This window comes from Eublepharis macularius, chromosome 3 (assembly GCF_028583425.1).
Source record: "Eublepharis macularius isolate TG4126 chromosome 3, MPM_Emac_v1.0, whole genome shotgun sequence".
In the NCBI taxonomy this organism is placed as follows: domain Eukaryota; kingdom Metazoa; phylum Chordata; class Lepidosauria; order Squamata; family Eublepharidae; genus Eublepharis; species Eublepharis macularius.
In genome coordinates this window covers 21,776,119-21,788,964 of record NC_072792.1, presented here as the reverse complement: position 1 = coordinate 21,788,964, position 12,846 = coordinate 21,776,119, and the positions used below count along the sequence as shown (strand labels likewise).

At 47.5% G+C, this 12,846-nt stretch overlaps 1 protein-coding gene across 3 annotated transcripts in view; it reads right to left on the bottom strand.

The window, feature by feature from the left end:
- Window positions 1-12,846, bottom strand: part of PIBF1 (progesterone immunomodulatory binding factor 1) — a 136,586-nt gene that overhangs the window by 100,757 nt on the left and 22,983 nt on the right. For all 3 annotated transcript variants that reach the window (XM_054974064.1, XM_054974065.1, XM_054974066.1), the window contains 3 exons: window positions 5,772-5,880; window positions 4,616-4,797; window positions 4,089-4,214 (listed from right to left, as the gene is read on the bottom strand). In XM_054974064.1, coding sequence (XP_054830039.1) covers window positions 4,089-4,214; window positions 4,616-4,797; window positions 5,772-5,880 — 417 coding nt within the window. The remainder of the gene's footprint in view (window positions 1-4,088; window positions 4,215-4,615; window positions 4,798-5,771; window positions 5,881-12,846) is intronic.

Sequence of the window (12,846 nt, the reverse complement as noted above, 5' to 3'; positions counted from 1 at the left end):
TGATATTAAATAAAAAAAACATCTTTTTCTCTTCCCTGTCGGTTTTGTTACAATGGACGACATCCAGATTGTTGAAGAATACTTGGGAATTTGAAAGCTTGCTCCCAGTTTGGTCTTGATAATACTATATTGCTTCTATTTTTTCCTGTCTACCATCATGGCTGCCTATGTATAACTTTGAACAAAGCAGACCAAGGTCTAGAAATCACATAATGCTGATTAGTTTATGCTTCCTTCCAGAAGGAAGGAAATAGCCATGAGTTCAGCAGCATGAGAACTTTAGACTGAAAATATGCAATACTTTCAACAAGGTTTCATCAGAAAAAGTAAGTGGTAGAAGTTGCAGGCTGGGGCTAGAGGTGGGTGCCAGCTGTACAAGTGCTGAAGACATTTCCGAGTCTGCAGAGCTAGCTATTTGGCTGAAGAGTTGAATGCGCCAGAGCAGTGCATTGGGCTGTGGGGAAATAGGGTGCCCATTTGTCTAGCTAAAAACAGACTGAGAGGGAACAACCAACACCCAGAGCCTAAATAAAATTATATTCATATATTTCCATCACTTTTAGAATGCCTTTCTTCATAAAGAATGTCACGAAGTATAAATACAACTGATTTCAATCAAACTTACTTTCAAATAAGTGAATTTGTAAAAAGGGTGAGATTGTGATACGATAAACTTGGTTCAATCACAAGTAGAGACTAGAGATTTGAGTTTCCGAATACGGGACAATTGTAAAAGTTAAAATACAAGAAATTACTACATTAAAAGGCACAAAATAAAATTCCCTACATTTCAAAACAGAAGTGCTAAAAGAACCATGAATGATTCACTAGTTCACCGCACCCTGTTCCCCAAGCAGGGATAAAAACAAAAGCATTGTTTTAAGATTTTTCTCTGCAAATGTTGCTTAAATCATGAAGACATTTAGGATTTGGCAGTAAATAAACCATAGTTTCATGGAGAATATACTTTCTGCCAACTGGTTCCAGACCAATATTCTTTGCAGTATTGCATGCAAACGTTTTTATATCTGTCAAAGCTTCATAAACAAACAGTCCTTAAAAGCTGTTTTATGTAACATCATACAAGTCTGTACATGGAAGGCAGAGATTTCTGTTAGCCTCAGCAATGCAATTTGTGGTTGGCATAATTTGGCTGATTACGGGTAGGGAAAGAGAAGAAAAATAAGGACTAATACTTTCTTACCCTTATTTACTTTGAAGCTTTCAGAATGAAGGAAAAAAATATTCAAAGTCTTAAGTTCCTTTTAACATCTATGCACAAACCTCTATCATGTTGTCTCACCGTTTCTAACGTTACAACTTTTATGGACTGTTCCTGTCTTAAAACTTCTGCCCCTAGTAAGCAGAACCTTATTACAGGCAGAGCTTATGCTTATTTTTGGTGGAATCCAGCTTTTATCAGTCTAGCCACCACTTTATTAAGGATACTTTATAGAAGTGTAACATACGGTGTTAAGTATGCCATGAAGTTGTCCTGAAGGGTGGCATAAAAATCAAATATTAAATTGAATGTTATTATTATTCACAATGCCCAAATCCAAAAAGACACTTCTTTTGAAGTTCAAATCCGTATTCATAGCTTCATTGCATTCCCTTGCTGTCCTGGCTTTTCTCCATTCTTTCTTCGCTCTTTTTGAAACTTGTTTTCTTCCAATCTTTTCTTCCGAGATACCTTGATTTTGGTTTTTTTTGCCCATCTATAATACCTGTCCCACTTCTCATTAATATGCACACCTCACCATTTTGTTTTGCTATGTGGTGGCATTCCATGGCATCAATGATGATTTCCTGGTGGTTAGGTGATTCCAAAGCAGAATTTGCCTCAGTATTAACCATCGCCCCCATACACCCACCCACACACTTCCTATGAACAAAATTTGTGCACAGTGATAAGGAATTTGATCTTATCATAGGGAGTGTAAACACAGCCAATTCTTTAGAGAGGAACAGAATGGGATTATAAAACAGTGTAGATGTCTTGAAGAACCTCAACAATAACTTTCCTGCAATTGGCCAGGATCTATGCTGAATTCTTTAGCTACTGTCTGTAATTCAAAAATGGAGGAAGGACAGCACAGCCAATGAAAACAATCAGTCAGATGTGGGAAGGTATCTAACCGATCAAAGGACAGACATGTATGCAAGGTATGATTCACCAGTGGGCTTGGGGGCAGTAACTAATTAAGAGATTCAGCATGTGTGCAAATGGATTTTGTTTGATAGAGCACACCATTGCAACAGTGCATGCCCCCCCAAAACCCCATCACAAACTGAATAGTCTGTAAAGAAAGGTAGTATACACACGCACACACAGAGAAGGTCCACGTAAAAACTCATAGTGTGGAATGACCATCCCAAAGGTGCTGTGGTTGGAGGTGCCCTGGAGGCAAGGAAAACACCAATTAGCGCTGGTGTCCAGAAGATGCCTTTGTGGCAAATTTATATGGTCAGCACTGTGCCGAGGCTCAGGAAGGCCTTCTCAGGACTGAAATGATGCTATTCAAAAAAAAAAAACCCAAAAAACTAATGGGCTTGAGCCCATTAGAAAAAAGGCACTCTGAGGGCCAGCGATTAAACCATCTGAGAAGACACACAGAGCCAATTCACATGATCATTTTGGCCTGGGGACTCTTTACATCAAAGTTCCAACCTATGTTAAAGTTGCAAGTTAACCGCTCACTTTAAAAATCCCACTTCAAAAGATCTTTAGCTCCGCAGAGAACTGCGATCTTGACATTTGCTGAAGCATTTTCATTACAGATTTTTCTCTTATTTCCCCAATAGTGTTTAAGGCATAATATTTAATAAGACAACCATTGTGTTTAATGAAATTAAAGCACTGCAGTAAAACATACACATGGCAACAAACAGCAGATAAAAATCTGTGTAGACTGCCATGTTCTTTTTTTTACAGTTTTGTTCTCTGGCTTTCAAGAGACCCATGTGACCCATAAGCACTAGAGGCAGATCCGAATTAATGCTCGCGTTGACATTTTCAAAAGGAGAGAAAACATTTCTCTCTCGTTTCCCTTAATAGTTTTATGTGGAACTTCAAATCCGATTTGCACCTATCACCGTCTATCCTAATTAAATCTGCATAATACATCTTGCACGTCGTGTCAACTGTTACAAACAAACTGCAAACGTTCCACGATGCCCTGGATCATTTCTTTCTCCCTCCCTCGCCCCCCTTTTTTGGCTCTGGCTAACCATTTAACTACAAAAGTGTTGTACTGATGTCAAAGCTTGTTCAGCACTTTGTGAGATTTTCACTGACCCTAACAAAGGCATTATACTACCACTGCTTTCAAATGATGAAAATGCAGCATAACTTAACTGAAGCTGGACATCCAGAAAAGAAAAACGTAACCTGGGCCAGCTATTATTTTTCTGGAACTGAACAGTATCTTACAGGTGTTATGTTCCAAGACACATTCTTCCATCTTTACTTAACATATATTTTTCAGATTCAGTGCAAAGAAAGCTATGCGCTTAGCTGAAGTGATCATCTCCTATTCTACTTAGCGTTATTCACAACAAAGACCTTCTCATATTGCAGTTCAGAGCTGCTGTAAAAGAGGTCCCTCCCATGAAAGTTAACCTCAGAAGCTACAGATCCCATGCAAAGACTCCACAACTTGGCTCTTTCCTACACCAGTTTTGCCCTTCATGGAAAGGTGGGCAACATGGCCAGGAACTATCACGAGAGTTCCTACCATCTTGCCTACACCTCTCAACGCTGCCTAAGCACAAGAAAAGCTAGGCTGGACCAGTTCCTGTACCAGGAAAGGTGGAGCCCCCAACTAATTTCGGAACTCTTCCATTTTTATTCCTTTCCTCCAAGGAGCTCAGGGAAGCATAAGACGTTCCCTCCATTTTATCTTCACAACAAATGAGGCTGTAAGACCTTCATATTTCTTATCTGAAGAGAGATGAAGATCCCCAGTGGCTCAGCTGAACTGGAATCTCTCTGCTACTAGTTTGACACACTGGCTCTCAAGCAACAACGTACCTTAATTTTTTAAAAATCCTGTGTGCCATTATTTCTAAAAGTAGTATTTCTTTACCTGTTTTCACGTTCATACATTTCCTTTGTAGCTGTTCGAAGATGTTCTATCTCTTGGGCTGTTTTGAGTCTTATTTGTTCCAGCTCATCATGCAATTTGTTTTCATATTCTGTTTTATAATGGTCTCTGAAAAACAATGTAAAAAACTGCAATATCACATTTTTTAAATTATCTGGCGTTTTGTTTCTGGTTTTTTTTCCAAATCAAGGTTATTTATTGAATCCAAAATTTTAAGGCAACAAGACAAACTATGCTTCAGCTCAGTCATAGTGGAAAATGCTAAGTAAATCCTCTGATGGTAATTCAAGAATTATCTTTATAAGGTTTGCCTGTCTTAAGATTTTTTCCGTATGCAGAAGTACACATCCTTATATTGAATCAGATTCTGATTTCAACTAGATGAATCTGCTTAATTCTGATAAACTGCCAATAAGTGTTACTATGTTTCTTGCACACAGTTTTGTCCAAAAGTACTCTGAGGGAATGAAACATCTGCTGGTGTTGAAGACATAACTAGAGCTATATACCTGGATGTCACATATTTCTCATACATTTCTTCTCTGGTTTTTTTGGCATCTTCTAGCTGGACCTGAAGCCTTTCAAGACGATCTTCTTCATGAGCACAACGAACACTGAGCTCCATATTTTGACGATTGAGATAATCTTTATCCTTTTGTAGCAAGGTAAGAGATTGCTGTGAAGTTGCAACCTATCAACAAAACATTTGTGATACAAACAGGTATACTTGTATTTTAACTGACAATCATATTAGAGGCCTATAAAGAATTTTTCACAGGATAGATACAATTCTGCATTTCTTCAGTGTAGCTGAGTTCACACCTTGCTTGCTGAACACCCTAGAGTCCCATTTATACCTGTTCCATGTTTCCAGGTAGATTTGTTACAATGCCACTGTGCTCATACCTCTTTCTCTGAATATAGCCCACTATAACCTTGATATACTTAAAGCTTGTTGCTTTAAACATAAGTATATCACTTTGGATTATCATTATTATATTTTTCTGTTCAGAGACCTTTCTTTCTTTCTTTCTTTCTTTCTTTCTTTCTTTCTTTCTTTCTTTCTTTCTTTTCTTTTCTTTTCTTTCTTTCTTTCTGAAAACCCTAATGCTAATCCCACCCCCTGAAACAATATCACCATAGAAACTATAATCGTTCAATAGATTCAGTCTAAGGGGAAAGCATCCTTCTTGCTGTTCCCAATACCTCCTCCACATCTATAGCATAAAAGAGGAGGGAGGAATTACAGTAAAGCACCTTTAGCTAGACAGTACACGTGTATCTAAAATCATGAATTCTGCCAACGTTGTTTACACAGTGAAGCAGCTCCCAAAAGATAGGATAACACAAGGCAACACGTCACACTAAACAGACGATGGTAAAACGGAACTGAGGTTGGAATGGAGCCAGACAGGGAAGGGGGAAAGGCTGGCTGAACACAGCCGAGTTCATTCATTGAGCAAGCTCATCCAATTCACGAGCAAGGCATGGCCGGCAAGCGGCGGTTCATACTGTGGGAATTCCAACGAAATAAATCAGTCTAAGCATTGATTGAAATACAAACACAGCAATCAGATTGAGGATCTGAAGGAAACTCGTTTTAGCTTCTTTGTTGTTCTTTTAAAAATATCTTGAACAAAACGAAACAAGATGTGAAGATTCTACCTCTTTTGATAAATCGTTTCTTTCTTTAGTTAGTGCTGTGTGAGACACGTCGAGTATTTCGTATTTTCTTCGGAGTTCCGACAACTCATGTTCAAATGCATCCCGCTCGCTGTTGAAAGAAAAAGCAACTGTAAGAATCCTCAAACGTTGACTGCTTCTGTAATCTGTTCTTGGGGTAACCAAACAAGCCCTGCCCTTGAAATATTGGCCTTGTATATAGAATGCAATTACACAACTCATGTGCCTTCCTTTATAGAAATGTCAGTGTGGTACAGTCAGACTAGAAACCCAGAGATACAGGTTCAAATCCTCACCCAGCCATGAAGCTCACTGGTGCCCTTGGGCCAGTTACCCTCCCTCCCAGGATTGTTGAATTGCTCAAATGAAGAGGAGAAAGCAATATATCTAAGTCCCTTGAAGGAAAGACAGGATAAAAATGGAAAGGAACAGGTTTTGTGCACAGCAGAACTCTGTTTTTCAGATAATTTGAGATGGTGGATCAAGACAGACATGGGGTGGGCCATAAAGACACACCATGCGCTGGAAAACAGGGTTAACATACCTGTAACTTATGTTCATCGAGTTCTTCTGTGCTGACACACATGGGGACTGCGCAGGCGCAGGCCAGCCGCCGGAGAATTTTCTAGAGCTTCTATGGCTCCGAAGGGGCCGTTTGTCGCGCGCCTCAGTGACCGTCTTCCCGCCCAAACGGTCACGTGCTCCTCCAGCGACCAACGGCCCCTTCCCTCAGTTCTCCTTTGCCGCCGCTTGACCAACACACTTAGCCGTAACACCTTAAAACACATCAGATTCAGTTACAGCCACCACATCTTTGTGCATTGGAATTCACAGCGGGGTAGGAGGGAGGGTTGTGTGTCAGCACAGAAGAACTCGATGAACATAAGTTACAGGTATGTTAACCCTGTTTTCATCTTCGTTCTTCTGTGCCTCCACACATGGGAGTGTACCAAGCTTCACACAATAAGGAAGGTGGGGTGAAGTCCAACACAATTTTATTGAACAAACAAGAACAACAACAAACAGATATGCATATATACATCTATGTAAACTGTGCAGTGATACATCAGTACCCAATATTTACACATATATACACCCAAATATACATATATGTACACTCATTCACTCAAGGGTACCTAGCAGGTACGCCAAGAAAAACTTCCCAAGACTCCCTCAGGAAAAAAGGGAGTGTAGGACAGCCCTGGCCACAGATACATCCTGCTCCGCATTGACATCAATGGCGTAATGCCTGACAAAGGTGTCTGCAGAGGACCATGTGGCTGCTTTACAAATGTTAACCAGGGGCACCCCCCTGAGGAGTGCCGAAGAGGATGCTTGGGACCGCGTGGAGTGGGCCCTAACATGAAGCGGGCAAGGTACCCCTGCCAGGGAATAGGCCCTGCTAATGGCCGCCACAATCCACCTAGACAGGGTCTGTGAGGAAGCCTTGTTACCCTTGCCCTTGGCCCCAAAACATACAAACAGGTGAGGACTGGAACGGAATCCCTTCGTCCTATCCAGGTAATAGGCCAGGGCCCTCTTCAAGTCTAGGGAATGGAGGGCCTTTTCCCCCCTAGAGGAAGGTTGAGGAAAGAATGCAGGCAGTGAGATATCCTGCGAGAGATGGAAGGCGGACACCACCTTGGGCAGAAACCCGAGGCAGGGACGCAGGACCACCTTGTTGGGATGAAACACAAGAAAGGGAGGGTCAGACCGCAGTGCAGACAGCTCACTGACCCTTCTGGCCGATGTCACAGCCACCAAGAATGCCACCTTGTAGGATAGCATATCCAAGGGACAGGTAGCCATAGGTTCAAAAGGAGGCAACATGAGACGTGAGAGTACCAAGGACAGTGACCACTGAGGCACTGGTGCCGACACAGGTGGGTAAAGATTGTACATGCCCTTAAGGAACTGGCGGGATTGTGGGTGAGAAAACAGTGTTGCACCCTCAACTCGGGTGTGAGCAGCAGATATCGCTGCCAGGTGGACCTTGAGGGAGGAAACCTTCAAGCCCAGGCCACGCAAGTGGCACAAATACTCGAATACAACCCCCAAGGGACTGCTGTCAGGCACCCCTCCTTTAGCAAGTGCCCAAAGTTCAAACCTGCGCCACTTGGCCGCATAAGCGCGCCTAGTGGATGGCCGACGAGCATTCAGGAGGACCCGCTGTACCTCGTCAGTAAAGCCTATAGGGGAGGAACGATCCGCCAAGCCGTCAGGTGCAGCTTCCTGGGATCGTGGTGGACTAGGCTCCCGTTCAGGAGAAGGTCCTGCCGAGGGGGCAGACTGACATATGTCCGTTGGGACATCCGCAGAAGCTTCGGGAACCAAACCTGCCGTGGCCAAAAGGGGGCCACCAGGATGCAGTCCGTCCCGTCCTCCTCTATCTTGCACAGGACCCTGGGGATCAAGGGGAATGGAGGAAACATGTAGTGCAAGCCCTGCGTCCACGTAAACTGGAAGGCATCCCCAATAGAGAGGGGGTCGCTCCCTGCCCTGGAACAGAACGTGTGGGCTTTGGTGGTCGCCGCAGTGGCGAACACGTCTATCACCGGATGACCCCACCTCTGGAAGATCGGCCCAACGCACTCTACGTTCAGTTCCCACTCGTGGTCCAGCAAAGGGACCCTGCTGAGGGCATCTGCCCGGGCATTGTCTGACCCAGCCACGTGTATAGCACGGAGCGACACGCCGTTCCTGATAGCCCACTGCCAAGTGAGCGTGGCTTCCCGGCACAGGGCCATGGACACTGTGCCCCCCTGCTGATTCACGTAGTACATGGCAGTCGTGTTGTCCGTCTGCACCAAGACCTGACGATTTCTCAGCAGTGCTGTAAGAGACACAAGTGCGAAACGAATGGCCCTTAGTTCAAGCACATTGATATGGAGGGTCTTTTCCCTCTCAGACCAGACATCTTGCACAGACACATCACCACAGTAAGCCCCCCATCCCAACAGAGAGGCATCAGTGGTAACCGTGACGTCATGGTGCTGATACCCAAAGGGGGTCCCTTTAAACAAGTTGTCATCAGACAGCCACCAGTCCAAGGAGGAGAGGATGACCCTCGGGATGGAGAATTTGAGGGATGGAGGGTGCAGCAGAGCATCGTACCTCCGCACAAACCAGTTCTGGAGCGGGCGCATACGCAGCCTAGCAAAAGGCACCACAGAGGTGGCCGCTGCCATATGCCCTAGTAAGCACTGGATAGCGCGCACAGACTGGAATCGGTTCCTTTTAAACATGGACACTAGACCCCTTAGGGACCGAGCCCTCTCCAAGGGGAGCAGAGCCTTACCCTCCACAGAGTCTAACAGTGCACCAATGTAGGACACCTTGCAGTTGGGCACCAGTTTGGATTTCTCAAAGTTTACCAGGAGCCCCAGGCGTTGGCAAGTGCTAAGTACCAAGCCAATGTCTTGCACCAGCCTAGACTCCGATTCAGCCACGATGAGCCAGTCATCGAGGTACGGAAAGATGGTACAGCCTTCTTCCCGCAGGAAGGAAACCACAGGGGCCACACATTTCGTGAACACTCGTGGGGCAGTGGACAGGCCAAAAGGGAGCACCTTGTACCAGAAAACCCTTTGCCGGTAAACGAAGCTCAGGTATTTCCTGTGCTCCTCCCGTATCCCCACGTGAAAATATGTGTCCTTTAAGTCAAGGACCGCAAACCAATCCCCCTGTTTCAGCAAGGCGATCACAGCCGCCAACGTAACCATCTTGAATTTGGTCACCTTGAGGAAGGCATTAAGGCCCCTCAGATCTAAAATGGGACGTAAGCCCCCATCCTTCTTAGGGACCAGGAAGAACCTAGAGAAGAAACCCTTTACAGAGTCCTCATAGGGCAACTCTTCCACAGCACCTTTGGCCAAGAGCGACACGATCTCCGCATCCAGCTCGGCCATAGTGTTATTGACAGCTGTCAGGGGTGAACTGCATCTAGGCAGCTCAACGAACTCCAGCCCGTATCCCAGTTCAACAATAGTTAAGACCCATGAGTCAGATGTTATTGACTCCCACTCAGAGAGGAGTGGACTCAGTCTGTCCGAAAAGTTCGGGGATACGGCTGGCGTGACCCGTCAGTACTGCCTCCCGGAGCCCTGCTGATCTCTCTGCTGGGCCGGTTGCTGTGACGGACGAGGCTTGAAGGGCCTACGCCTCCTCTGCTGCTGTGCGGGAGGGTAAGGCCGCTGCTGGTAGGCCGGATACTGCTGGTAGCCCGGCCGCTGTTGTTGGTATCTGCCCTGGAAGTGGTAAGGGCCGGAACGGGGGGCGTACCGTGGCCTGGAGGCGGGTTTGTCCGAAGGAGCCAGACCCAAGGACCGCGCCGTCTGTCTGTCCTCCTTTTTCTTTTTCAGGGTCTCGTCGGTGGACTTGGAGAACAGCGAGTCCCCTTCAAAGGGCATGCTCTCCACCCTGGAACGCACCTCCTGAGACAGGGCAGTCGACCGCAACCAGGAATGGCGCCTGAGGACCACCGCCGAAGCCATCCCTCTAGCAGCAGTGTCAGCAGCGTGGCTCCCAGCATTCATTTGCTGTTTAGACAGCCGGACAGCCTCTGTTTGCAGCAGGGACACCACAGCCTTCTGCTCAGGTGGGAGGTCCCGGGTATAGGACGCCAACTTCTCCCAGAGGTACAGCTGGTACCCTGCCATGATGGTCTGGTAGTTGGCAATCCTCAGACCCAGCGAAGCGACGATGTACTGGCGCCTGCCCATGGCATCAAGCTTTCTGCCCTCTTTATCGGCAGGCACCGAGGAGTGACCCGACCGTCGGGGGTTGAATTCCTCCGTGACCAAGGAGGAAGGTGGAGGGTGCTTCACCAACGCCAGCCAGGTGCCCTGCTTGATCTTATAAAGCTGCTCGATCCTCTTAGATGTTGGAGGCTGGTCACAGGGCACCTTCCACACCTTCTCCACGATCTCCTCAATACCCTCGAGCATGGGGAAGCCAATGGACGCCGGGTTGTCACCGTATATCCGCTTGAGCAGCTTGTCTTTGGTCTGTGGGGTCGCCGAGGAGATGTCCATCTCGAGGGCCTGGGCCATTCTCGCCATCTGGTCGGCGTAGATGCGGAGGTCCTCGTACGGGGAGCCCGTAGATGGCACCAGATCATCAGCCGGTGATGGCTCGGACCAGGATTCCGACTGGTACTCGGCCAGGCTCTCCACTTCTCCTTCCTCGGAACCGTGCTGTGAGTCCTCACCCTGGACTGGAGGGGGAAACCACGTTCGCCTCGACGTCGATGGCCCCGGTTCCGACTCGGAGAAACCAGCAGGTGCCCCTTCCCACTGGCAATGGTATGGCGAGGGAAGGTAGGAGGCTTGACGATGCCGGGATGCAGTGGACCGGGCGGATCGAATGCTGTCCCCGGACCGACGTCGCTCACGACCGACAGCAGGCGGAGATGGACGGGCAGGAGATGGACGGCTCCGACGAGGAGACGGGCTCGGTTCCAACCTCGGCGACCGAAGGGCAGGTGATGGTCGACTCCGACGGCGCGGGCTCAGCTCCGGCCCCGATGAAAACTCTGCGGGCACCGTTTCGAAGGCCATCGGATCCGGCACCGGCACGGAGATTTCCTCTGGTTCGGGGGAACCCAGATGAGGGGAAGGCGTGTGAGGAAGCACGATGACTTCTTCCTGGGGAGTGGGATGCGGCGACCGATGATGTTTGGTCTTCTTCTTCTTTTTTGCCGGTTCCGAAGAAGACCTCGGAACCGACGCGCTCCTCGCCTTCGAAGGGGACCTCGGTTTCAACCTCTTAGATTTTATCGGGATCGAACCGGTCGTCGGTTCCGACCGGGGACTCGGCACCGGGATCCTCGGTTCCGACGTCGGTCTCGGATCCAACCTGGTGGATGACGCGCTGCGGGGCGGCCGCGCCGGACCCTGCGCTGGGGAGGCCGCTCTCGACGCCGAGGCACTCGGGGGACGCGGTTTCGACCCCGACCTCGCGGAGGCCACAGAGCCAGCTCTTGAGCGCCTTTCGGCAGAGGGGCTAGGGCCGGCCTTAGGTAACGGGGTCCCCTCGGACATGACCGACTGCCACAGTGACAAATTCAGTCGGGCCCTCCGATCCTGCCGGGCCTTGTTGGTGAAGCCCTGGCAGATCTTGCAGGCCGACACGTTGTGGGTCTCCCCCAAACAAAAGAGGCACAGCTCATGGCCATCGGTTTTGGCCATCTTGGTGTGGCATTGGAGACAATGCTTGAAGAGAGCCGTTGAGGCCATCTTCAGGGGCACGCGAAAGAAGGGTCAAAAAACAGTCCGAGTCAAATTACCGAGTATTTCGTCAAAGTCCAGAGGGAGATCCGATAGAATAGTCGAGGTCCGAAGTCCGAAGTCCAAAAGCCAAGATTAATCAGTCAGAAAAGCACGAAGCAAAGCACAGAGCGCAAAGCTCAAACGTTCTCTCCAAGCGGCGGCAAGAAGAGAACTGAGGGAAGGGGCCGTTGGTCGCTGGAGGAGCACGTGACCGTTTGGGCGGGAAGACGGTCGCTGAGGCGCGCGACAAACGGCCCCTTCGGAGCCATAGAAGCTCTAGAAAATTCTCCGGCGGCTGGCCTGCGCCTGCGCAGTCCCCATGTGTGGAGGCACAGAAGAACGAAGATGAACGCATGGATCCGCTCCACCAGTGGTGGGCGTTCCCTCTAGAGCAAAGATCCTTCCTCTGACAAAAAAAGAAGAGCCTCTTACTTCAGGGCAAGGCATCTTGCATCAAAGGAAAGCGCCACTGGTATTAAAGTGGACCTGCAGGATCCAACAAGTCCTTTAAGACTTCTGCGTTTTTAAAATTTGTATGGGGAAATTACCAATAATGGCTGAAGATACATATAAGTTTATGAAACACTGGAATGGTTTGGCATGAGTCATGTAAAACTCTCAGGTCTTCTCTCTTGTATCTCATTCTTACATCCCATGAGTTCAACAGTATTTAGAACAGTCCCCATCCACAAGTTATCTACACTTTTAAAATGCAAGGAAGAAAACGCTCACTAGGAATCAGCCCCTAAAGGGTGCAATAGACAACAGAGGAACATTCATAAACTTAT